Here is a 22060-nt window from a genome sequence, read left to right as displayed (position 1 = left end):
TTAAATCAGTCTTGTAAGAAGGTTTCCTAAGAAAGGATGGATTTGGGGTGTGGGAATCGAGGTGGGGTTGTTCATCCTTCACATGGCAATAAAGAGGGTAATTCAAGAGGGCAAAGGGATAAACGATTTTATTAGCAAAGAAGCCATCTTTTGAAAGAAAATAAATACAAGGAAGACATTTTTACTTTTTTATATAGCCACAATGAAAATACCAGCCGCTACAGCAAAATCCCTGACATTAACAATACAATACAAGACCTGAAGATCAAGATGTGTTTCCCCAGGAAGGCTGAAGGTGGGAATCAGTGTGCAGTCCTGTAACTGGATGCAAGTTTCAGTAACAGTCCATGGCTCTAGCCAGACTTGAACAGAAGAATAGCGACTTGGCCGAGGTAGAAGTAGATGAAGTGCTTGGTCTCATGAGTCACGTAGCTGCCAAAATTCCTGCCCACGATGCAGTGCCACGTGGGATTGTATTTCTTGTCAAATTCCTACAGAATAGAGAATTAGAAAGTCAGCATTTTCATGGTAATTATACTGATATTGTCTAACAGTTGGGAAGGTTTTTTTGGCAATGACTTGTCACTTGATAACAAGTATCACTTTTGGAAGAAGGCAATTAAGGAGCAGCATATGCTCTTAAGCACATAAGGATCATCTGTCACTTTATAACTCATCTGCTGCTTAGTCATACCAAAAAAAAAAACAAGTGCTTCCAAGCAGAGCAGGAATAAGCTTAAAACATATGTTTGGGGAGGTAACTTTTCCCCTACAGTCATGCCATGATCTCAAACCATAACTTCTAAGAATTTGTGTGCTTGTTCTGAATCTCCAATGAAACTGGTATTTTTCTATATTAGCTTCTATTTCTGAAGCTAATGGACTTCATTAGCTTCTTTTTGCAGTAAGGATGCTGAAAGAACACTTGATGGAAAATTCTCTGCCATATCTCTGACACCTGGTCATGAGATGATGATGATGTGACATGCTGCTGTCAGGAGCCTGCTACAAATAAACTCCTGTGTACAGGTCTGCAGTGAGCAAACCCATGCAGTAAATGGATTTATACTGCAGTACCTAACAGCTGTCAGCTGAAGAGAATTTTGTGAGGACATGGAAGTTTCTGTTCTGCTCAACCAAACCCTTCAGCTCCTTGCAGCTCAGACAGGCTCCCAGTAGGAGTCAAGAGAGAAAATGTGACAAACTGTAAGCTATGAACCATCTGTTCAGCATTAGCATGAACAGCTTGTCTTACATGTGGTGGGAAAGGCAAAAAACCAAACCCACTTATTACATGGTCGGCAAAGCAACACTTTAAATAGGCTGCACAGAGCCCGTGTCTTGTACCAGCTCATCAGTCACAGGGACAGCCAGGTGCCGCTCTGTCCTCACGTGGACCACAGACAGTGGCAGAAATGGTGTAAGGCATTACAAGAGAAAAGCAAAAGGACCTAGAAAGGTCCACGTAAAGGGTGGGGAACAGAACAGAAAGAGAGAAAGTCTAACTTGATTATCTGGTGCCTCTAGAACTCGTTTCTCTAGAGCTACTTGCCTAGCAGCATTCTCCCCAATTGATTTTTCATGAGCACATCACAAGCCAACATCTACCTTCTTTATGTGAGCAGCGATGTCCTTCTCGATGTTGTATTTCTCCAAGGCTTGAGTTGCACATTCCACCGAGTCTTGCTGCATCTCCTCTGACATGTCCGCATTTTTGATCACTGCCTTTCGATCACTCATGATTGATTGCTTGGAGGAAAAAAAGAAGGAAATTTAAAGTTGCAGGAGCACCTGCCAGAACCACCTGCTGCCCAGCAGCCCGTGGGTATCGCCGCGGTGCCCCCGCCCCGGCCGGGAGTGCCGGGCACGGCCCGAGCAGCGGGGCTCAATCGCCGCCTCACGTTCGGCACCCGCTCTCCGGCCGGAGCCGCACAAGCACCGCCGCCCTCCCGGCCCTCCCCAGCCCGGCGCTGCCCCGGGAGCCCCGCGAGAGAGCGCGGCCGCTCCACCGCCCGTCCCGACGCCCTTCCCTGCCCCGGGGGAGGCGAGGAAAGCCCGGCACGCACGGCAAAGGGCTCTGAGCCCCGTGCGGCTGCCGGGGATGCGGGAAAACCGGAGGCGGCGGCCGGGGAAGAGCCCAGGCACGGTGGCGCCTCCGGGACACACGGGGTCCCCGGTACCGGGATGGCGGAGCCTCTGGAGCCGCCCGCGCCCTGTCCCGTCCTGTCCCGTCCCGTCCTGTCCCGTCCCGCCCGCGCCCCGCCCCGTCCCGTCCCGTCCCGTCCCGTCCCTCACCGTGCGGGCGCTGCGGAGCGGACGGCGCTGCGCTCTGGTCCGTACGCGCCTCGCAGCGCCTCTGCCCCGCCCCCTGAGCGCGGACCGCCCCCATTGGCCGCCGGCACCGCCTCCCGGGCGTCCATTGGTCAGCGCTGCCGGCCCCTGAACGCCCATTGGCTGCGGCGCGGCGCCCGGCCGGGTTTTACTGCGGCATTGTCTTGCGGCCCGCGATGCCCCGCGCCGCGTCCGTTGCCGTGGCAACCGGCGGGATGCGGGGCGCGTGTGTTGGGATGGTCACGCAGATTTGGGCTGGGTATGGAAAATTTCCAGTCCCGACTCCCGTGTTGCTGTGGTCTGCTGCGCCACGGGAGGTTTAGGTTGGATATTGGGAGGAATTTCTTCACAGATCTGTTGATTACACATTGGAAGGGGCTGCCCAAGGGAAGTGGTGGTGTCACTGTCCCTGCAGGTGTTTAAGGAATGACTGGACATGACATTGAGTGTCGTCGTGTGGTTGACATGGTGGTGTTCAGTCACCGATTGGACTCAATGATCTCTGAGGTCATTTCTACTCTAATTCTGTGTGGCATCCTCAGGTGATCCTGGGTAAAAAACTAGTTCCTTAAAGTATGGCCAGTCTCTGAGGCATTGTAATGTGTCCACCAGGTTCTGTAAAACACCTTTCCATAGGTGATGTGTGGGCCCCAAAAGCCATTTTATTACTTGCCCCAGCCTGGATCACAGAGATGCTGAGTTGAACCAATAACAGACTTTGTTTCTCTTTGGAACAAGCTCTTGTTGGAAATATCCCTTTCAATTGTATGTGATATTACTGAAAGAATACTGGGATATTACCTGGGGCAGCTGTTTCAGTAGTATGGCCTTTACTGGAGTGAAGCCACCCATGTCAAAGGAAGGAGTTCCACAGCTTGTGAATGGCCTTTGATCACCTGTCCTGTTCACTTGTCTGTTTTCTGTTGTGTCTTTTCAAGTGACCTCTGATAGAATTTTGACCCATGTTTACTGGGTATAAGTCAGCTCCAAACTTTGTTCCTTTAATGAACCAAATCTATCAGACTTCTACACCATCTTTTGCAGACCTCACTATTTCTGCAACTCTTGCCTTTTTTTGCTTGTGTTTGGTTTGGGGGTTGTTTTGGTTGGTTGTTGGGTTGGTTTTGTTTTGGTTTTTTTTTTCCTTTTGTTTAAATGAAGCAAGATGTTTTGGTAGAACCTCAGTGCTCTGTTTTCTTAGTTTCACTCTCCCTGGGGCACTTTCTGCTTACTCTCTTGTCAGCAGATAGAACATTGCTGTTGAGTCTTCCACTGCTGATCTGTTAATAACAGGACTCTGAACCATGTCTACAGCAAACAGCACAGGATGATTTAAAAGAGGTTGTTAAATACTGGTTGGTAGGACTCCCATTTCCTTGTAGAAATTTAAAAAAACCCACCTCAAGAGCAGTCATTCACCTCACTTGCAATGCAAATATTTTGCATATTCACTACTCAGTGTTATTTAGAGCAAAAGCAGCACAACTGCAAGGAACTCTGTGCTTTTGCAAACTCTAAGGCAACCTCAGAAGAATACACTGCCCCCAGAAATACTGAAACTGCATAATGTAATACTTTTGTCAGTCTAGAATATCTCAGAAATAACTCCTGACTCACAGGTTTTAACACTCCAAATAGAGATACAGTTCACAACTTTGCTTGTGTGCTAGAACCATGAAGAAGTTCTGAGTGGTCTTGGGGCCACAGTAAATAATTAATTTCCAGAACTGTGTTCAGAATCTGCAGCACTTGCAGTTGTTCTTTGAGTACTGGACAGTTTTGTGCTGACAGAATGGAACCATTTAACAATCTTCCAAATGCTCCCACTGAACTTCAGAAACACCCATGGATCTCGGAGGAGGTGGCTGTGTTTGGTAGCTGCAGGCAAATTTCTCTGCATTTATTAAGAAATGGTTTGCTGAAGGAACAGTTGTGATGACGACTGCAGGAAATGGCAGTGTGGGTGAGATACACGTTGTTAATGAGAAACATTAAAGCCCGGGATACATCACAGCCCTACTTGGTAATTAAGAGTATAAAAGTAGAGTTTCCCTCAGGATAGAGCTGCAGGGAAAGGCAGAACAAATAAACACAGGAGATGATAGCAGGGGTAGAGGAGGTGCTGAAGAAAACTGGGTAATGGATAAGGCATCTCATGAGACTGCTCTCCAGTTTAGGCTGTAAGCACTTTTCATGAGGTGGTTTTTCACTCTGTGTTGCACAACCTATCTCTGTACTAACAGAGCTTTTTCCTGGGGCTCCCAGTTAATACTAAAACATAAAATAATCATTGTTATTAATGAAACAATAAAACAACTTCCATCTTCTTTTTCTTCCCACAAAGGTGAAGAAATCTCCACATTGAAATTTTCTTTGTAAACCTGGGATTTATATGCAAGAGCTTCCAATCTAATTTTAGATCTACAGTTTTGTGGTGGTGGAAAAATGTCAGCAGCTCTAAGTGAGGTTATCTCCATGGTCCCCAGAGAAACTGGATCCATTTACTGAGTGCTGCAGTGAATGCAGGGGAACCAGCACATGAGGGGGTCTCTCTCCCTCTCTCAAAGTGCAGCCAGGGCCCAGTGGGGCTCAGCACCATCCCCTGGGGCTCAGCACCACCAGTGTTGGACCCACAGAGGCACTGACATGCCCTGCCCCACAGGCACCTCATCTGCCCTCTGTGAGCTTTTCTTTTTGGTGGTTGCAGGTGTCTGAGTCCAGGTTGTAATTCCCTTATTTGTGGTGAAGTTGCATCAAACCCCTTCATTAGGGAGATGTGTTTCCCACTTTAAATGCAGTTTGGGCTGCAGGGAACAAGCATCAGGCAGTCTGTTCTCCCCCTGGAGTGTGTGGGAGCAGCACTGAATTGGCAGTTTTAAGTTTAGCCTGTGCTGCATTGGCAATGTGGGATCATCTTGTCCAAATTGCTGGTTTAGTTGTTGCCTTTAAATAGTTACTTGATGCTATTTTGGGTTAAAAGCTCCTGCAGGCAGTCAGTTCCCTCTCAAATTCCTCTTCCTTCTTCTGTGTAAATAATACTGTCCCCATTCTCTCTAATGGTCAAACAGGCCAAAATGGATAGATCAAGGGGGGACTTCTCAAAATGGGAATTACCTGATATTATGATTGTGGTATTGATCATATTGTTTGATAGATATTTGAAGTCTTTCCTTGTTATGATTTCTATACACATATTAAATTCCTTACATGCTGAGCTTGTATATTTGTAAAATTTCAGCATTTGCAGGGTCTGAATCTTGACAAATCTCAGACTAAAATAATAATACAGTTTTGTTACAGCTTTGCAGAGGATTGGATTAGTGGTGTTAAATACAGGCTTTATTTCAATACCCTTGAAAGAATTCAAGTATCACAGTAATTACATGTTTTATGCAACTAGGTGAGTATATTATGGATGCTTAAACAAATAATGAGGTAATTGCACAATTAAGAGTGGTACAAGGGTTTGCTCTCACCTCCAGACAGCAAATTCACTTTGCCAAATAAAAGCACCCAGGTCATCTGCCAAGCTGCTGTCCAGCTTCAGAGACATTGAATATTTCAGCAGCACTACTAAACTTTTACACTTCCTTTCTTCTGTCTTGCAAGTGCTCTTCTTCTGACCAAAATACACAGGGTGTGACTGCACAAAACTTCATTTTCCCCAAATAAAATACTGAAAGGACATTTGGGCTTTGGGCTGTCACTGAGAGCCCTGCAGAAAAGTCTCTTGTTCTTCCAGCTTTGGTAAAGGGATGTTACCTGAGAGAAAACAAAAAACAGGTTGTGTGAGACCAGCTGTAAGTTAACTTGTGGGCAGGACACCTCGGCATGGAAGTGTTTATGCAGTTTACTCCATGTACAGGCTGCCTAAATATCCTGAGAAAGTCAGGGAAGTAAGGAAGTGCCTGACCTCCTGTAAGGAATTTCCCAAGGTGTGCAGTAACTCCAGAGTCAGGTCAGCCTCTGTGCTGCTTCTGGACCATAAATTGTGAATTGTTTTACACAGATGGATACAGACATTTCTTTTAGTGCTCCCTATTATTGACTAGTATTTCTGAAAGTAAATGCAGCTATGGCAGGTTATTTTCTTCAGGTTAATTCAGGTGAGATTAAGAGATTTTTGTAACCAAGTCAATACCTGGTGGAGCCACAAAATATTCCTCTACTTTCTCTCTGGCGTTTTCTAGCAGTTCTTTGGTGCAGTTGCCTTCTGTCACATCATCTTCTCTGAGATACAGACACCTGAAGGACAAAGGTTACTGGTTGTCTTCAAGCTGTTGTGTGAATATGAGGTAGGAAGGGTGGCTTATCTCTAGATCTGGAGTTGGTCTCTTAAATAAACACTGACACAAGTACTGGAACATTCTGAAGCACCAATAAATGGCACTGGCAGGCACTGGGGGTGCAGTGTGACAATTAAGGCAGATTAAAGAACTGAAGTTCACCTTTGCTTTGCTCACACATAAAAATTACACAGCCAATGACAACTTTCCCCCACACAGAACCCCACGAGGATGTTTTGAGCAAAGGGGTCACATGCATGGTGATTCCCAGGGGGAAAAGGTGACAGAAACAAACATTTTGATGCATGAACAGATAAAAGGAGGCTGCTGTGATTCACCACCTGTCCTCCAGCACTGAATCCATGGGTTCCACGCCATCAGTGTTCACTTCATGAAGCTGATCAGCAAACTGGATTGCTTTCTGCAGCCGCTGCACGCCCTCTGCATCCCGGAAATCCACCAGGGCCAGGTGCTCCAGGTGCTGCAGCACTTCCACCGACACCTTCTGCTGTACAAAAGCATCAATACGGACAAAACAGTCAAAAACCAGCAAGTTTAATAGTGCTACGTTCTTGCTACCCATTACTGTGAGTTCGGCAGGTTTTCATTGGAAGGCACAAAATGGCCAACAATCTCTTGTTACAAGGTCTTTAAAGACTAAACTATCCAATTAAGAGCTGACACCTGGATTATTTTCCCTTTTAACCCAATAACTGATCCCAAAGAGCTGCAATGCAGACTTTTCTACCCAATTACAAAATGCCACCCAAACCCATGAAGAAGGAAGAACCGGCATGAAGAAGAAACCCAGGACAGCACCCTGTGCCTTCCATCTCGCTTCCATCCACAACATACTAAAAATCCCAAAACCTAAATTTCTCACCAAGTCATACACCTACACTACTCTCTATAATTTATTTCACAGTTTTGTGGGTTCTGGTCTATCTTAAAGTCCGGGAAACTTTCTCCATGAATGAGGGTCAAAGTCAGAGCTGCCCTGGGGGTCAGGGCACCCCAGAGCAGACACAGAAATACTCCCCCTGCTCTGGGTTTCCACACTTGTTACACGTAAAAAACGAAGTTTACAAAGAATCCTAAAATCGTTACGGCTGTAAAAGACCTTTAAGGTCACCAAATGCAGGGACCCGCCGATCGCTGTCCCTCTCTGGGGCGATTAACGGGTGCGGTATCCCGTGCCCGCCTCGCGGGGGGCGGAGCGGCGGTGCCCGAGCGGTGCCTGCGGTGTTACCCGGAGCGGTGCCTGCGGCCGGTGCTCGCTGTGCCCGCTGTGCCCGCTGTGTCCCCGGTGCTCCCGGTGCCGGCGGCCGCTCCCCGGTGCCCGCGGGAGGCCCCGCCCGGCGCGGAGCCAGGCCCCGAGCAGCAGCGCGCGCATCGCCGCCTCCCGGCCCCGCCGGATGTGCGTCAGTGGCGGCGCGCCCGGCCCGGCCCGGCCCGGCCCGTCCGGCGCGGCCGCCGCGATGAACAGCGTGGGCGAGGCGTGCACCGAGCTGAAGCGCGAGTACGACCAGTGCTTCAACCGCTGGTTCGCAGAGAAGTTCCTCAAGGGCGACAGCGCCGGCGACCCCTGCGGGCAGCTCTTCAAGCGCTACCAGCTCTGCGTGCAGGTGCGTCCGGGCCGGCCCCCGCTCCCTGCCCCTCGCGTCCTTCCCCGCGCTGATCGCTCCCAGCGCCGGCCCGGTGCCCCCGGCAGCCTCAGGCCTCACACGGACCCCCACACGCAGCGCTGGGCTTGTCCCGCCCCGTGTCTGTCGGTCATGACATCAATAATTTACAGGCGTTTCTTATTTTTATTTTACATTTCTTAAGGCGGATCTGTAGAGGCTGCAGCGCGTTTCTATTAGAGCGACTGTAGCTCAGTGAGTTCTCAGTACATCCTTCAGCAGCATTGAAACTTTATTCAAACCAGCAACTTTAACATTGAAACTTTATTCAAACTAGCCCGTAAGACTACTTTTTCTAGATCACTTGTTTTTTTATATGGTTTCTATTCAGGCAACAAGCCATATGACAAGAGGATACAGATTTAAGCTGCACCAGGGAGGTTTAGGTTGGGCTTTAGGAGGAGTTTTTTCACAGGAAGGGTGATCAGATGTTGAAATGGGCTGCTAAGGGAGGTGTAGGCAGTGTTTAAGGAGAGCCTGGGCATGGCCTTGGTCTGGTAATACTCATGGGCCATAGGTTGGACTGGATGATCTCAGAGGTGTTTTACAGTGTCTGTGGTTCTGTGTTTTGTATCAAAGATAACCTCATGTAGCCCTATAAAGAAGTGCTGAATTTAAGTATTTGGTTTTTTTCTTTTCAGAAAGCAATCAAAGAAAAGGACATACCCATTGAGGGCCTGGAGTTCATGGGCCCAAGTAAAGGAAAAACTGAGAACTCCTCCTGATGTTGCCAGTATGGGTGGAGTCACTAACAGCAGCCTTTGGACTGAGCACCAGCGCCAGGTGTGCCACAGGTGCCACCAGAAGACCTTTGTTAACTGCTTTTTAGGAAGTGACAGATGTTCTCTGCTTGTGAAAACAAACAGCTAAAAGAAAAAAAAAAAAAAAAAAAAAAAAAAAAAAAAACCAAAAGAAAATGGATAATGTGGTAACTGCTGCCTCCTTGCCAGTGAAACTTGGTGGTGGTTCAGCATCTGACAGCTTAAAAATTCATGTGAGCTTCCTACTGAATGTACTCTGCAGTGGGGAATGCTGGTTGGAGTGGGCTGGGATGGGTTCTCTGTGACTGATTTCTTTTGCTTATTTATATAACACTTCAAAGTGTTTAAAAAGAATATGAAGGGGGTTGATGTACTTGCTATCATCTCTATGCTGTTGAATTTTGGTGATGAAATTAGTTTCATGTAATCCTGAAGGGCTTAAGCACTGTTTTGTGTCAGCTGCAGAGATGGTTTAAGAGCACTAGTGGACCTGCAACAGCTTGGCTAAAATAAATACAACCAGGTTTATTTTGTTCAAGTAGGTAACTGTGCAGTAGAGTCTGATTGTGCCCCCTGGGAGGGATGGAAGTGCCTGATCAGCCCCTGAGAAGACTTTTAATGCAGAGGCTACTTCAGCCTTTTCTGAGGTACTGACACATCCATGAACTTGGAATTCTCTCTCCTTTAGCATTACACATTTCTGTGGTTTGATCCTCACCAGGGATGGGGCAAAGCTTGCCCCTCTCCTTACACCAACACAGGGGAAAAAGATATTATGGACTGGGGACAAAAGATAACTTCATAATTTTGGAATTACAGTGAGGAAAAAAGGAAGCTTCTTCACTCTCTGCTTTTAATTACTACTAATTATTTAAAGATTCTACTTAAAAAAAAACCAAAACTGAAAAGGTGCAGTTCTCCAACAGCATAGCTGGCCTGTCTGCAGCACAGCCCCTCACAGAGCCCAGACCCTGAGTCCTTGTGCAGAGGATCAGGAGCTGCTGCAGCCCGAGGCTGTTCCTGTGCCAGTCAGAGCCAGGTGAGCCACACTCCTGTTCTCTCTCTGTGCAGAGAGCTCCTGCAGTGCCAGCGCAGGGCTTAAGTACAGCACTGAGAAAACAGGCTGTTGGCAAAGTGCAGCAGGTCTGAGGGAAGGATCTGTAAATAGCATTTTGGAGACAGTTGACTCTAACTTTTGTGTTTTAAGGAATCACACACAAAACCAGTTTGCTTTTCTGTGATCTTCGTGTAGGGGTAAATGTAATGTGACTGTCAGCTTTAAAACAACTGTGCCCTTCAGTGCCTTGTACTTTCAACACAGGAAAACCTCTCTCAGCAGTCTTTTACTGGTAAGCTGACAAAAAAATCCCATGGAAACATGGGGAAGGGCATCCTGCAGTGCCACAGTGAGATTCTCTCTGCCAACCATCACTCCTTTCCACAGCTAGATGCCAAAGCAGCTGCTGTGTTCTGCCTTTTGGGAAGAACCACATTATGACAGCTGAGATAAAGCTCAGATTCACATTGTGCAAAAAATACAGAAGTTATAGTAAGAACTGGAAAATGGTTGACTTGTAGCGAGCAAAACCTTGAAAATGAAAGTTGTACTGGCACAGGCTCAGGCTGGTGGCTCACTCATCCCTTCTGCTTCAGGCAGCTTCTGCATGACACAGTACATGCTATACAGACAGAAGCAGTAGAACCAAAATTGTGTTTTCTTCTGCAAAACCTGTGTGAGAGACTTGGTACAGACTGCAGCTTTAAGGAAAGCAGAGTGGTGAGCAAGATATGTGCTGATGTACCTGAAAATTTGAGAACAGTGTGAAGGCAGAGCTTAGCTCAACATCTTTGCTGCCTCCCTGTGCCAGAAGGGACCAAGAGAAAAATCACCTTCATGACTGTTAATAAATATTGCAAGAGCTGATAATGGAGAATGTGCTTCAGTATATATTGAATATTAATCTATGTATCTGTTGTTCTGGCTGTGAGTTTAGAGCCATCAGTTAAACCAGACATGAAGAACACAAAATTGATTGATGTTCTATGCCAGATGCATTCCTGTTGTTTGTGTTATCAGACACAGGAACACGTGTTACCATGCAGGCAGTCAAACCCCTTTGCTCCTGCACTCTGTCCTGGGGGAAATCTTCATGCTTTATGATGCTTTTTGCCAACACTGAACTGAAAAACTCCAAAGGATTCAGGTAAACAAGTCAAATCCCAAATTCATGTTCAGAATTGTTTATTTAAAGGGCCCCATCACACGTACACACTGGGCCACAACACCACTCGGCTTCATCACAGAAGAAACACAGAGTTTCTGAAACTATGACCCCAGAAATGATGGCTCCCACTCGACATTCTGGTTCAGGATGGGGAGAGCCAAAGTTCTGGCTGTTGGCAGGATCTTGGTTTTAATCTTCATAACCAGTTGGGAGAGGGTTAGCGTGGGGGTTGTGAAACAGAGTTTTATTCCCATCACCCCAGGGGAAACGCTGTTGGAAGAAGAAAGAAAATCAGCCAGTGGCAGCTGCTGAACAATCCCTACAAGCACCTGAAACCAAGAACAGCACACACTCAAACATCAATTCTCACAGGCAATCAGTGACAGGACAGGAGGAAACAGCCTCAAGCTGTGCCACAGGAGGTTCAGGATGGACATCAGGAGGAATTTCTTCACAAAAAGGGTTGCTAAACATCGGGACAAACTGCCCATGCTGCTGGGGTCACCGTCCCTGGAGGTGTTTAGGTACAGACTGGATGCAGCACTTAGTGCCATGATCTGGCTCACAAGGTGGAGATCAGTCAAAGGTTGGACTCCATCTCAGAAAACTTTTCCAACCTAAATGATTCTATGATCAGCTTGATAGGCTGAATTAGGCAAGCTGGCTCCCAGGATTTGGGGAAGCAAGAGCTGGAAAACTCTTGTCTCTCTTAGCTGGGAGCCGCAGTCTCTAAACAGCACAATCTTTGCTCTTAAACAAACACTGTGCAGTATTATGAGGACCCCAATTTTGAGTATTTTGGGATCTGTATTACTTTAAGCAGCTCTAGGACTGAAACACCTTTCAGCAATACATTGGGAGGATCACTCTGGGTGGGAGGGTCTGTGAGTATCACGGGTACTCCACCAGAGCTGTGACAAACCCTCACTGCCTCAGACACATCCGTGAGTTGGTAGCACAGCCGTGTCATGCGGCAGTCTCAGAGGAGGCTCTGCAGCCGTGCGGGGGGACAGGGCCGTGGCCGGGCACAGGTACCTTGGTCCGGATGCGGAGGTGCGCGTAGGGCACGAACTCGGGCCGCTCGTGCTCGTGCTGCGCCATCAGGTAGCAGTTGAGCATGCACACGGCCACGCCGGGCAGCGCCACCACGAACGTCAGCGTCTTCCACAAGCGGGCTGGGCAGGGACAGCGGCATCAGAACCAGCACGGCTCCCGGCAGCGACACCGACCGCACACGCGTCACCGCAATTCGCGCGTTAACGGGGCGCTAATGAACCTGCGTCCCACGCTCCAACCCGTCTGTAACAGGGATCCCGGCTCATGGTTTAAGCCCCGGTTCAGGCCCCACCGAGCGCCTGCCGTGCCCCGTTCCCGCAGAGAAGGGCATCGGCTGTCAAGGGCAGCGCCGCGCCAGCGGCGGGCCCCGGCTCCGCCCTCGCCCCGCAGAGCCCCGTTACCTCCGCCCTCCTCGTGTGTGGCGGCCGCCGCCAAGCCGCGCCCCGGCAGGGAGCGCGGGACAGCGGCGCCGAGCAGCAGGCGGGACACCCGTCCGAGCGCCGCCATGTCCTACTGTCCGCACGGCGGGACCGGAACCGGAACCGCGCCGGGCGGGACCGGCGGCAGCAGCGGCCGCGCTGACCTTGAGCGGGGCCGCCCGCGCGCATGCGCCGCCCTGCGCGGGAGGGGCGGGGGCGGTGACGTCAGCGCGGTGCGGGCTGAGGGGCGGCCCGGCGCCATCTTGGGGCTGAGGGCGGAGCTGGGGGCGGTGACAGGGGACACAGTGTGATAGCGACACTCGCTTAGCTTGGAGGTGACCTCGGAGAGCATCGTGTCCGTCCTATGACCGAACATTACCGTGTCAGCCAGACCATGGCTCTCAGTCTTTCCTTAAATACCTCCAGGGACGGTGATTGCACCACCTCCCTGAGCAGCCCATTCCAATGTCTGATCACACTTTCTGTGGAGAAATTACTCCTGATGTCCAACCTTAACCTCCTCTGGTGCAGCTGGAGGCCGTTCTCTCCTGTCCTGTTGCTATTGCCTGGGAGAAAAGGCCGATCCTCACCCGCCTCCATCCTCCTGTCAGGTAGAGAGTGATGAGTCGTTCAGAGAGTGCAAAGTCCTCGGGCTGTGGGGTCAGGGAGAGTCTGGGGAGGTCCCAGGCATGAGGGGATCAAAGGGGCCCTCAAATGGTGCCCTTCTGTTACCACCAATGTGTTTTTAATTACATGGATTCCTGGCATGATTCTGCTGAAATAATACATCACTTGGATGAACATAAGATCTCCTAAAAAAAATATTACAAATATCTAGGTTTTCTTTCAGTTCTTTATTGGGGCCTGGTGGTTGGCTGTTTGACTTTTGGTGTAGGTGCACAGTATATTTATCAGCACTTAAAACCCCACAGCAAAATGAGAGGATTCCCATGGTCCATATAGAAACTCTTACAATAAAAAAGCGAAGAAACTGAGCATTTGGGAAGAACAATGGTAGGGGCTGGTCTGAGAGGAACGACATGAAGGAATTGTGTTTTACTCCAAACAAGGTTGCTGTTGGAAGGAAGGGGTTGGTTGGTCATGTGCACACCTCGGTCCCATGGAATTGGTCACTTCTCTGTTGCCAAGACCAAGGAATGCAGTCTGCCGTGGCTGTAAGATGGTGGGGAGATGTGTTTGCTGCTGGGGAACAGGATTTCTTAACCCATTTTCACTTGGAGCAGGGCTGGTGTCCAGTTTACTGTGTGAATGTAAGATGGCCAGAACCTTGGAAGGCTGTTGTGAACACACCTTGGCATAAAAATACTGCTCAGTTATTTACTTTATCTGGGCACTGTAAACTGTTAAAAGTGCTTTGGTTTCTTTGTTCTTCTCTTATTTTTTTTTTAATTACAATTACATCTTCCAGTACTTTGCTTTTGTATGATTTTATTTAATGAATATTTTGAGGACTGCTTTGTTTCCATACTGGAAGAAGTTATTCCCAGGTACTGTGTGTACCTGCACAAGTGTTCTGTCACCACGGACAGGATGCATTTTGTACAAAACAGCCCTCAGACCACTGGGGCTTGCCATGTGCACACACACCTGCTCTGCTAAACCCACACTGGAGGGAGATTTTGCCTTTCCACACCTTCATCCTTTGGATTCAGGCTTAGGAGATGTCTAACATACCAGACTTTTAATATATAAGAAATTTGCATGTGGGGTTTTGGGGGAAACAGAAGATCTGAGAATTATTTGGTACAGTACTTCAGTGATAAAACTAAGACTGAATTCTGTATGCTAAAGCAAATTTGTAGCAGGAACTGTATAAACAGAACTACTCTTGTTTGTAGCAAAAAAAAAACTTTAAGTAAGCAACAGAAACTAATGTTTATGAACAAAAGAAAACAAAGAATCGGCAAAATAAGCAAACATTTGCCTAGGATGAGGGAAAATTCTCTCTAAAATAAAACAGGTTTGTGAGCTGTGCTGCTGCTGAGTGTGTTAACATGTGAGTGTTAAGCAGGAGGTGAGAGCAGCCAAGGTTTGCATCTCCCAGGTTCTCCCTGACACCTTTACTCCTCTGAGAGTCTGGAAAATGCCCTTTGGAGAAGGCACCTCAGCACAGCTCCCCAGGAGCTCACCCAAGTAGCTCCAAGGGGCTCATGGAGAGCCCCTGGAAATGTTTGAAGTCTGTGCTGAAGCTGAGTGTGGGAGCAGGTTCATTACAGTCTGAGTGACACTGATTTAAAATGGGCCTGCCTTAGTCTTCACCATCCCAACAGCTGTGAATAATCTCTGTGTGAGCTGTATCAGGAGTCTGGTGGGTCTGATTCACATCTTTAAATGTAAATTAGGAGTGGCTGCTGGGAGACACAAAAGATTCCATAAGAATAATTTCTTTCAGCTGAGGGAAGACAGGCAGGTATTGAAAGAAACCTAGATTTTAAGAGTATTGTGCATAATGTTTTGATGTAGTTGTGTGAAATGTGTTTAACTCTACAATATGTGCTGGTTGTTATCACTGTGATGATTGCAGTCCTCCTGACAGCACGTGTTTGTACAAAGCTGTGTGCAAAATGAGGGAACAGTCAGCTCTGGCTCTGCAGCTCTGTCTGAGTTATTGACCCATGGCATGGGAAACCCTTTTGTACTCACCACTGTGCCCTGCAGAAAGGGTTTCAGGTGGGGTTTTCCCCCAGGGAAAATATGAGGGGCCTAGAGCTTGATTTAGAAAATAACTTCTCACCTTTAAAAATGGCCTAAATGCCATATTTAGAGACCTCAGGCTGCTGTTGTTAGTTGCTACCCTGAGATGTGCAGGATGTCTCTGCTTTGGCCCGTGCAACTGAAGAACGAGTCTGGACTCTGCACTTTTCAGTCTTGAGGTTGTTTATTAATTTTTATCTATAAAATTTTCTTTCTGCCCAGCTGAGATCTGCTCAGCAAGGCAGCCACAGGCACTCTGATCATCCCCGAGGCAGTGTTGTCCTTTATACTACAAACTACTATAACATATTTACTCTAAATTCCCAATACCTATCACCTGTGTTAGACAGTGCACGTCTGCTCTAAACCAATCCCAAGGTGCCAACATCACTGCAGAAAATGGAGAAGGAGAAGGAGGAGAAGAAGGAGAAGAAGGAGAAGGAGGAGAAGGAGGAGGAGGAGAAGGAGAAGAAGAAGGAGAAGGAGAAGAAGAAGAAGAAAAAGAAAAAGAAGAAAGGCTAGACATGCCCAAGTTCCTCCATCTTGTCCCCATAACCCCCATACCAAAAATCCTACAATCTACATTTTCACCCTGTGATTATTTTGTTATTACACCATTCAAACCTCTGTGACTTTCAGGTCCTCATACAAAGTTGGCAACTTGCTCCAGGGGTCAAAATAAAATCCCCAGGTGTTCTGGGCTGTGTGCCAGGGTCTCTGAGTCACCCGGCGGGGTCCTCGGCAACTCTGGACACCCGGAGGGATGCACTGAGTTCCAACATAGAGAAATTTTAATCAGGTACATTTTTACAAAAGATCTAGCATCCCAGGAACTTTTTGAGTGCAGAAATGCTACAGAGATAGCTCTGAAAAGGGAGGGGGAAAAGTGTATATAATATATGTATATGTGTCTATAAAGTGGCAGCTGGCAGTCCCAGAGAGAAAGCTGCTCCAGAGCAGTGGTGGGATGGGGGAGGTCAGGCCAGGAGCTGCCCAGTGCCAGTCCCGTGCTGGGTGTGCAGCAGTGCCAGGTGACACTTTGGATCGTGTCACCGCTCTGTTTAGCACCAACTGAGCGACTGCAGGGAGCTGGTGGAGCTGGAGGTCAGTGGAGTTGATGCACTACAGCGAAAAGGAATTTTTGTAGTACAAAAGCAAGCTCGGGTTTGCATGGGCTATGCACAGAAATGTGGGAGCAGAAAGCTTTGGCTTTCAGGTAACGGCCCTAAATTTGGTGAGTTTAGTGGCAATCCATGTACACCCTGATTCCAAATCAGAGGCCGCCTGCCAAAGACTCAAACATTTCGCTTCCTTTCCGATCCTTGTCCCGGCTGCAGCGGCGGGGGCAGAGCGGGGCAGGATCCAGCGGGGCCGGGATGAGCCGGGCGGGAGCAATGCCGGCCCGGCCCGCCTGGGGGCAAACTGCTGTCGCTGCAAACGCCTCCGTTCAGCGCGGCTGGGAACAGCAAATGCCTCTCCGGGACTGCAGGCTGTAATCTCATCCCCTGCGTTTTCGCGTGTTCAGGGCTCATCCCTCTCGAATAGCAATATTGCCTCCATCAGAGACTGTCTAAACAAACCCGGAGTTCGTGCTGCAGAGATAGCGTCTGTGTCTCAAACTCCGCAGGTTTCTGGGGGCAAAAGTTTTCTTCATCTTCTCCCTGTAGTCCTGGAACGGCAGAAATCAATATTCTGACATCTGTAAATCCTTTGTTCCCCTTTTCACCAGGGCTTTATCAGCTTTGGGAGGGAGGGATGGGGGGAAGAGGGCGTTGAGAGAGCCATTGTCCCTTCTCTCGGGAATGATCTGGAACTGCTATGCAAATCTTCATTTGAAGACCCTGGGAACTGGGGGAGGGCTTTAGCTGCGAGCTCGGTGGGAGGGGAGCTCTGAATCCCTGCTCACGCACTCCTGCCCAGCGCAAGGAGCTGGGAAGAGTCTTTTGAACGAGCAGAAGAGACATTTTGTGCTTTGTGCGCTCCTGGGAGGCTTTGCACTCTTTATGTCTCCTGTTTTGTGCCTTTTTTTCTGCCTTCTTCTTATAAATGTTTGCATAAGAATTGGGGGCGGGGGGCAGAGATGCAAGAGCTGCGATTAGCAGTGGTGAAGTCCGAGGGGCGCAGGGTGCAGCACCTCTCCTGCCCCCCTCTCACACCCTGGGGTCTCCCACCAAACAGGGAGCAGCTGCAGTGCTTCTAGCACACCTACATCCCATTGCTGGCATTAGCGTGTGGCACAGGCACAGATTCAGCAAAGCAAATGATTCAGCTGGTCAGGAGTAGTGGAGTAGAACAATTTGCAGTTCTGAAATGATCGCGTTGTAGCCAGGCCGCCTCTTACAGGGGCAAAGCCCCAGAGGGCAGAACCTGCTCTGTGACACCCTGTGGGCTGTCCTGGCTTGGCTGCGACCTCCGTGTCCCCTGGTTTGTATTAGGGCAGGGTCACACGGACTGCCAGCTTTCCTGGAAGTTATCCTGGGTCCTCCTAGGCCTCGTGGAAGGAGAGATATCCTGGCCTGACTTGTGGCCACATGGATGAACAGGAGAGTGGGGCAGGGACAATTCAGATGCATATCGAGGCATTTTTGTGTTTATAACTACTGTAAAGGTAGTCACAGTCCTTTTGATTTCCTGACCTTCATTTTCATCTGTCTCATCCTTATGTTTTCAAACTTAAGAGTTTAATGCTCCAGAAAACTAAAATTTACTTTTGAACAATGACAGCCCTGGAAAATGGAACACTACTCACTCTCTCTCCTGGATAGCTGAGAAGATGTGACCACTTAAAAATCTCATTTTCTGTCAAAACAGTAGGAGCACACACCCTGATTCTGTGTAACCTCCCACGAAAGCCAAGCAGTGCAAACCACTGGTGTTTGTCCTGCAGTACTTTACTGCTGTGTGGGGGGAAAGTGCTCCACAAACTTGGTCTCATATGCACAGCTGGGTCTGAGCCTGCTCTGGTTTTCCCTGTGTAACTCCAGCATGACTCAGCTGAGGGTGAAGCCCTGGAATGGTGCTGGCTGGAGCCAGCCTGGACGTGGCCTCTGGCTCCTGTCAGTGCCCCCAGCACCTGTGCACGCTCCGTGCCCATGCAGATCTTTTCTCAGTGCACTTGTTTGCATCAGGGCCGGTGTGTGAATGCACATTCTTCTCACCCACGCCTCACATACGCATGCAAACACACATCCTCGAGTGCACACAGCCATTCCCTTTCTCTCATACACGTTTGTGCACATACACAGACCTTTTTGAAAGCTCCTGTTTTCAGAAAGGTTTTATTTATAGGTCCTGCCTGGTTGTGAATGTGAAAGAGAGAAAGCCCCTCAGAGGGTTCCTTTCATGTGTAAATCAGCCTAGGCTGAGAGCATTGGGGTCACTGAGAGGAGGATTTCACTCTTAATTACTCAGAGAGAAAGCAGGCAGGGGACTTTCTCAAACTAATAGGGTTGTTCTCTGCTGGGGAAATCAGCTTGAGACGCCCAAATTTCTCTTGCATCAGACTTGGGGCTCTGATTCACAGGGCTCTTCTGCCAGTAGCAAGAGCTGCCTATGTGGCACTCGGAACAAACAGTTCAGCCTCCAAAACAGCTTACTTATTAGAGATGGTTATGCTCACTCTACTAATTGGGTGTTCTTTGGAGACCAACAGAAGAGCTGACCCAGCTTGCTTTGGTTTTATGCTACTTTTATTGACAAAGATATTAGTCTGTGATAATGTATCTGTGACTCCATCCTCAGTATTCTTTCTGACCTGAAAACTCACACTTCTGTGTGGCTGCCCAGATTAGTCCAGTGAGCAGGACTCTGAATTTGAACTTGAAACCAGCACTGAATTCCCAGTTCAGCCACAGAATGCCTTTGTGTCCTTAGCTGTGGAATGGAGTAATCTCTCTGGAATGGGGCTGTTAAGAACAAAAGTCAATATGTATTGTGCTACTCTTGGAATAAGGCTGTGAATGCCAAGGTAAATGGGTGTGTGTGAAGAGATGTGTCTTTTTCCTGGGATGCAATACAAGCACGGGGATTCCTCTGCTGAAGTAGAATTGTCTCTGGTCATAAAACCTTTCCTCTCTGGTCATAAAACTGAGTCTGGAAATCTGCAGAGGTGAGAACTCCCAGTCACAAGACACTGAGTTGTCCAGAGGGACTCCAGGGCCTGCTTGGGCCACCACACACTAACAGAAAGTGTGGCTGTCAGCAGCTGCAGGGAAGAAATCTGTGTTAAGTGCATACTCATACAAGCATGTGAGTGTGCACTTGCATGTTTTAACTTCACTTGACAAAATTTACACTTTCTCATCTGTCCCTCCTTTTCATATGTGGCCTCTGCTTTTCTGAATGGGAAATAAATGCATTGAGGGCTGAACATTCCCAGCCCATGCACAAATAGCCTCGTGGGAGCCTTGATTCAGGATTCTTGGAGCTGTCTTAGTTCAGCTTGCCTGGGAAGGTGGAGGGGTTTGTCTGGAGCACCTGTTTGAAGATGCTGGCCCATAGTGGTGGGAGCCATGGGCAGATGAGGTCAGCAGTCTGAAATATCTGCAGAGGTCACAGGGAAATGAATGGGTCATTTCTTTTGCAAATGAGGAGCTGCAGCCTGGAGCAGCCTTAGCAGAGCCCAGCATGTGGGTCCAGGCTGTTCCTTTTATGACCTGATGGAAATGGGGCCCAAAAGGACTTCCCTGATGGAGTTCTGTCTCCATTAAACAGCCTTTGTTATCTTTTCCTCCTGCAGCATGCACTGGGTGTAGAGCAGGGATTGGGGGTTATCCTGGCTACCAGCACACTCAAGAGGATGAAGGTTTTATTGCTGCATAGAAAACCTTGGGCTGTAGGGTATCCTTGTTGCCTTTCCAGGAGGAAAGTCTTGGTTCAAGATGTAGAACACATGGATATTTCTGCTTTAATGCTCCTTTTTACCCAGCCTACACTAAAATGAGTAAATCCAAGGGCTGCTTTAAAATAATGCACATAACTGACTAATGGATTGAAAAGCTTGGACTCTGTTCTTCATTCTGGTGGTAAATTTTCAGTTACTCTGCAAAGCCCTGTGAATGCCTATGCCTCACTTTTTCTGCAAAACACTGAAGAGAGGTAGTGTTGTTTTTTTGTTTTTTGGTAATATCTTGAGGATTTGGGGTACAGGATGCTTTATATATACAAAATATCACTGTTAGCACTGTCTGTCAGTGAAATCTCTCTTAGTCTACTTTTATGCAACGTTACTTTCTCTGAATTGTTGATTTAGAATTAATTTTAATGTTACATAAACGATGTCAGTTCTCTCTTGCTATTTGCTGTTTTGTTTCTTTGCAGACCACCAGGGAACTCCTTCAGCTGTGACATTGTAATGGGAGGTGGAGACACCTCGAGGAGAAGGTCGAGACAGACAACAGCAAATTACAGTCAGCAACATCCTGACTTGCCTGGATTACAGGTTTGTGTGTGATCTGTGCATGCCATCTTTCCTCTGCACAGGTATTTGCAATGAGGCAGGACATGAAAATAACTGTCTCCTTTGTGGGAGCTCTAGGAGCAGCTTCCTGTTATTATCATTGTCTTTTCACAGCTTCAGAGCTTTCACCTTTCACAGCAAGGTGAGTGCTTTAAGGGAAGGCAGCTAAGGTTGGAGTCAGTGTACTCAGGGTTTTCCCTCACTGCTGTCATGTTACAGCCATGACAAGCAGCTAGAAGTTAGAACAGTCCTAGGACTGCCAGAACTTACAATAAAGGGAAACCTGAACTTATGTTTCAATTTTACTTCTCAAACTCTGCTGTGTGTGAAGGGTTGTTTTTTATGGCTTTCATCTCTATTTTCCTTTAGAAACCTCAGAAGAACTGTACACCCTTCAGATTTGTGTTGATGTGTTTTAAATGTATGATATGGAGCACATCCACTCTCAGCAGGTTGCAGGAAGGGGCCATAAAATCATAACACATCTTTGGAGGGGTAAGCTTGTTCTTTATCTCCTAGAAGCATCAGCTGGGTTTACACCACTTTATGTAGGGAGAGCTGCAGGACAAGATGAATGTTCCTGAGATCTCAGAGACAATTTCAGTTTGGGGTAAGGCTGAGGTTGGCTGTGGAGCCTCTGTCCAGGCAGTCCTTTGACAGCAGATATGGGCACACAGTTGTGCAGGCTCTGGAAATCACAGAAGCCTGTGAGTTATTGTGAGCTGGAGGAGCTTTGCTGTTTGTGGGCACATGGGTCTGCCTGCCTCACATGGTGCAGACATAACTGAGACATAAAGGAGGCTGGCAAATTGCAGAACAGAGATGGAAGGGGGAGCAGGGGGCTGAAGAAGAAAAGTTAAGAGTTTGTAGACAATGGGCTCAAGCCTAGTTGTGAATTCCTAGCAGGTTCTTGGTCTTTAAATGAAAACGTTTGTCAAGTAACATACTGATTTAATGTGGGAATTGGATAGGTATCTGCAAAGGTTTTGTGGTTTTTGGTGTGATTACAAGAGATTTAACAGAGAAAGCAGTTTTGCTTTCTCCCAAGGTATGGATTTGTTCATCTACCAAAACTACACAGGGCAGGCAGTATAGATGACAGCACACAAAACATATAATGTTTCTAC

General features: G+C 47.9%; 4 protein-coding genes across 6 annotated transcripts; 1 reads left to right on the top strand and 3 right to left on the bottom strand.

Moving 5' to 3' along the window:
* Positions 1 to 101: 101 nt before the first annotated feature.
* Positions 102 to 2451, bottom strand: LOC131091235 (dynein light chain 1, cytoplasmic). 2 transcript variants are annotated; one of them, XM_058037175.1, is made up of 3 exons: positions 2296 to 2451; positions 1609 to 1749; positions 102 to 491 (listed from the first exon to the last, which is right to left on the bottom strand). In XM_058037175.1, exons 1-3 carry the CDS (start codon positions 2449 to 2451, stop codon positions 354 to 356), a joined length of 435 nt encoding a protein of 144 aa, XP_057893158.1. In that variant the 3' UTR covers positions 102 to 353. The 2 variants fall into 2 exon arrangements, with proteins under 2 accessions (XP_057893158.1, XP_057893159.1); XM_058037176.1 differs by having other exon boundaries at positions 1609 to 1745; positions 2295 to 2370.
* Positions 2452 to 5648: 3197 nt separating this feature from the next.
* Positions 5649 to 8010, bottom strand: GATC (glutamyl-tRNA amidotransferase subunit C). 2 transcript variants are annotated; one of them, XM_058036985.1, is made up of 4 exons: positions 7867 to 8010; positions 6959 to 7125; positions 6473 to 6576; positions 5649 to 6093 (listed from the first exon to the last, which is right to left on the bottom strand). In XM_058036985.1, exons 1-4 carry the CDS (start codon positions 8008 to 8010, stop codon positions 6035 to 6037), a joined length of 474 nt encoding a protein of 157 aa, XP_057892968.1. In that variant the 3' UTR covers positions 5649 to 6034. The 2 variants fall into 2 exon arrangements, with proteins under 2 accessions (XP_057892968.1, XP_057892969.1); XM_058036986.1 differs by having other exon boundaries at positions 6959 to 7122.
* A 45-nt stretch (positions 8011 to 8055) lies between these two features.
* Positions 8056 to 9574, top strand: TRIAP1 (TP53 regulated inhibitor of apoptosis 1). Its single transcript, XM_058037190.1, has 2 exons — positions 8056 to 8242; positions 8941 to 9574. Exons 1-2 carry the CDS (start codon positions 8096 to 8098, stop codon positions 9022 to 9024), a joined length of 231 nt encoding a protein of 76 aa, XP_057893173.1. The 5' UTR covers positions 8056 to 8095; the 3' UTR covers positions 9025 to 9574.
* Positions 9575 to 11285: 1711 nt separating this feature from the next.
* LOC131091245 (cytochrome c oxidase subunit 6A1, mitochondrial) lies at positions 11286 to 12863 on the bottom strand. The gene is made up of 3 exons (XM_058037189.1): positions 12743 to 12863; positions 12321 to 12460; positions 11286 to 11555 (listed from the first exon to the last, which is right to left on the bottom strand). Exons 1-3 carry the CDS (start codon positions 12846 to 12848, stop codon positions 11475 to 11477), a joined length of 327 nt encoding a protein of 108 aa, XP_057893172.1. The 5' UTR covers positions 12849 to 12863; the 3' UTR covers positions 11286 to 11474.
* Positions 12864 to 22060: the final 9197 nt, after the last annotated feature.

The sequence above is a fragment of the Melospiza georgiana genome, chromosome 18 (genome assembly GCF_028018845.1).
Source record: "Melospiza georgiana isolate bMelGeo1 chromosome 18, bMelGeo1.pri, whole genome shotgun sequence".
NCBI lineage: Eukaryota > Metazoa > Chordata > Aves > Passeriformes > Passerellidae > Melospiza > Melospiza georgiana.
The sequence above is the reverse complement of the archived record's forward strand: the minus strand, read 5'-3'. Positions and strand labels throughout refer to the sequence as shown.

What these genes read in the sequence shown, in the direction of transcription:
- LOC131091235 (XM_058037175.1), bottom strand. Translation starts at nt 2,451, where the DNA reads ATGGGCGTTCAGGGGCCGGCAGCGCTGACCAATGGACGCCCGGGAGGC. An exon ending in CGCTCCGCAGCGCCCGCACG is followed by an intron (nt 1,750 to 2,295) that starts GTGAGGGACGGG and finishes TTTTCCTCCAAG; the next exon opens with CAATCAATCATGAGTGATCG. An exon ending in TCGCTGCTCACATAAAGAAG is followed by an intron (nt 492 to 1,608) that starts GTAGATGTTGGC and finishes TCTATTCTGTAG; the next exon opens with GAATTTGACAAGAAATACAA.
- TRIAP1 (XM_058037190.1), top strand. Translation starts at nt 8,096, where the DNA reads ATGAACAGCGTGGGCGAGGCGTGCACCGAGCTGAAGCGCGAGTACGAC. An exon ending in GCTACCAGCTCTGCGTGCAG is followed by an intron (nt 8,243 to 8,940) that starts GTGCGTCCGGGC and finishes TTTTCTTTTCAG; the next exon opens with AAAGCAATCAAAGAAAAGGA.
- LOC131091245 (XM_058037189.1), bottom strand. Translation starts at nt 12,848, where the DNA reads ATGGCGGCGCTCGGACGGGTGTCCCGCCTGCTGCTCGGCGCCGCTGTC. An exon ending in CACACACGAGGAGGGCGGAG is followed by an intron (nt 12,461 to 12,742) that starts GTAACGGGGCTC and finishes GTCCCTGCCCAG; the next exon opens with CCCGCTTGTGGAAGACGCTG. An exon ending in ACCTCCGCATCCGGACCAAG is followed by an intron (nt 11,556 to 12,320) that starts GTACCTGTGCCC and finishes TTCTTCCAACAG; the next exon opens with CGTTTCCCCTGGGGTGATGG.
- GATC (XM_058036985.1), bottom strand. Translation starts at nt 8,010, where the DNA reads ATGCGCGCGCTGCTGCTCGGGGCCTGGCTCCGCGCCGGGCGGGGCCTC. An exon ending in GGCCGCAGGCACCGCTCCGG is followed by an intron (nt 7,126 to 7,866) that starts GTAACACCGCAG and finishes GCTTTTGTACAG; the next exon opens with CAGAAGGTGTCGGTGGAAGT. An exon ending in ATATTTTGTGGCTCCACCAG is followed by an intron (nt 6,094 to 6,472) that starts GTATTGACTTGG and finishes GTTTTCTCTCAG; the next exon opens with GTAACATCCCTTTACCAAAG.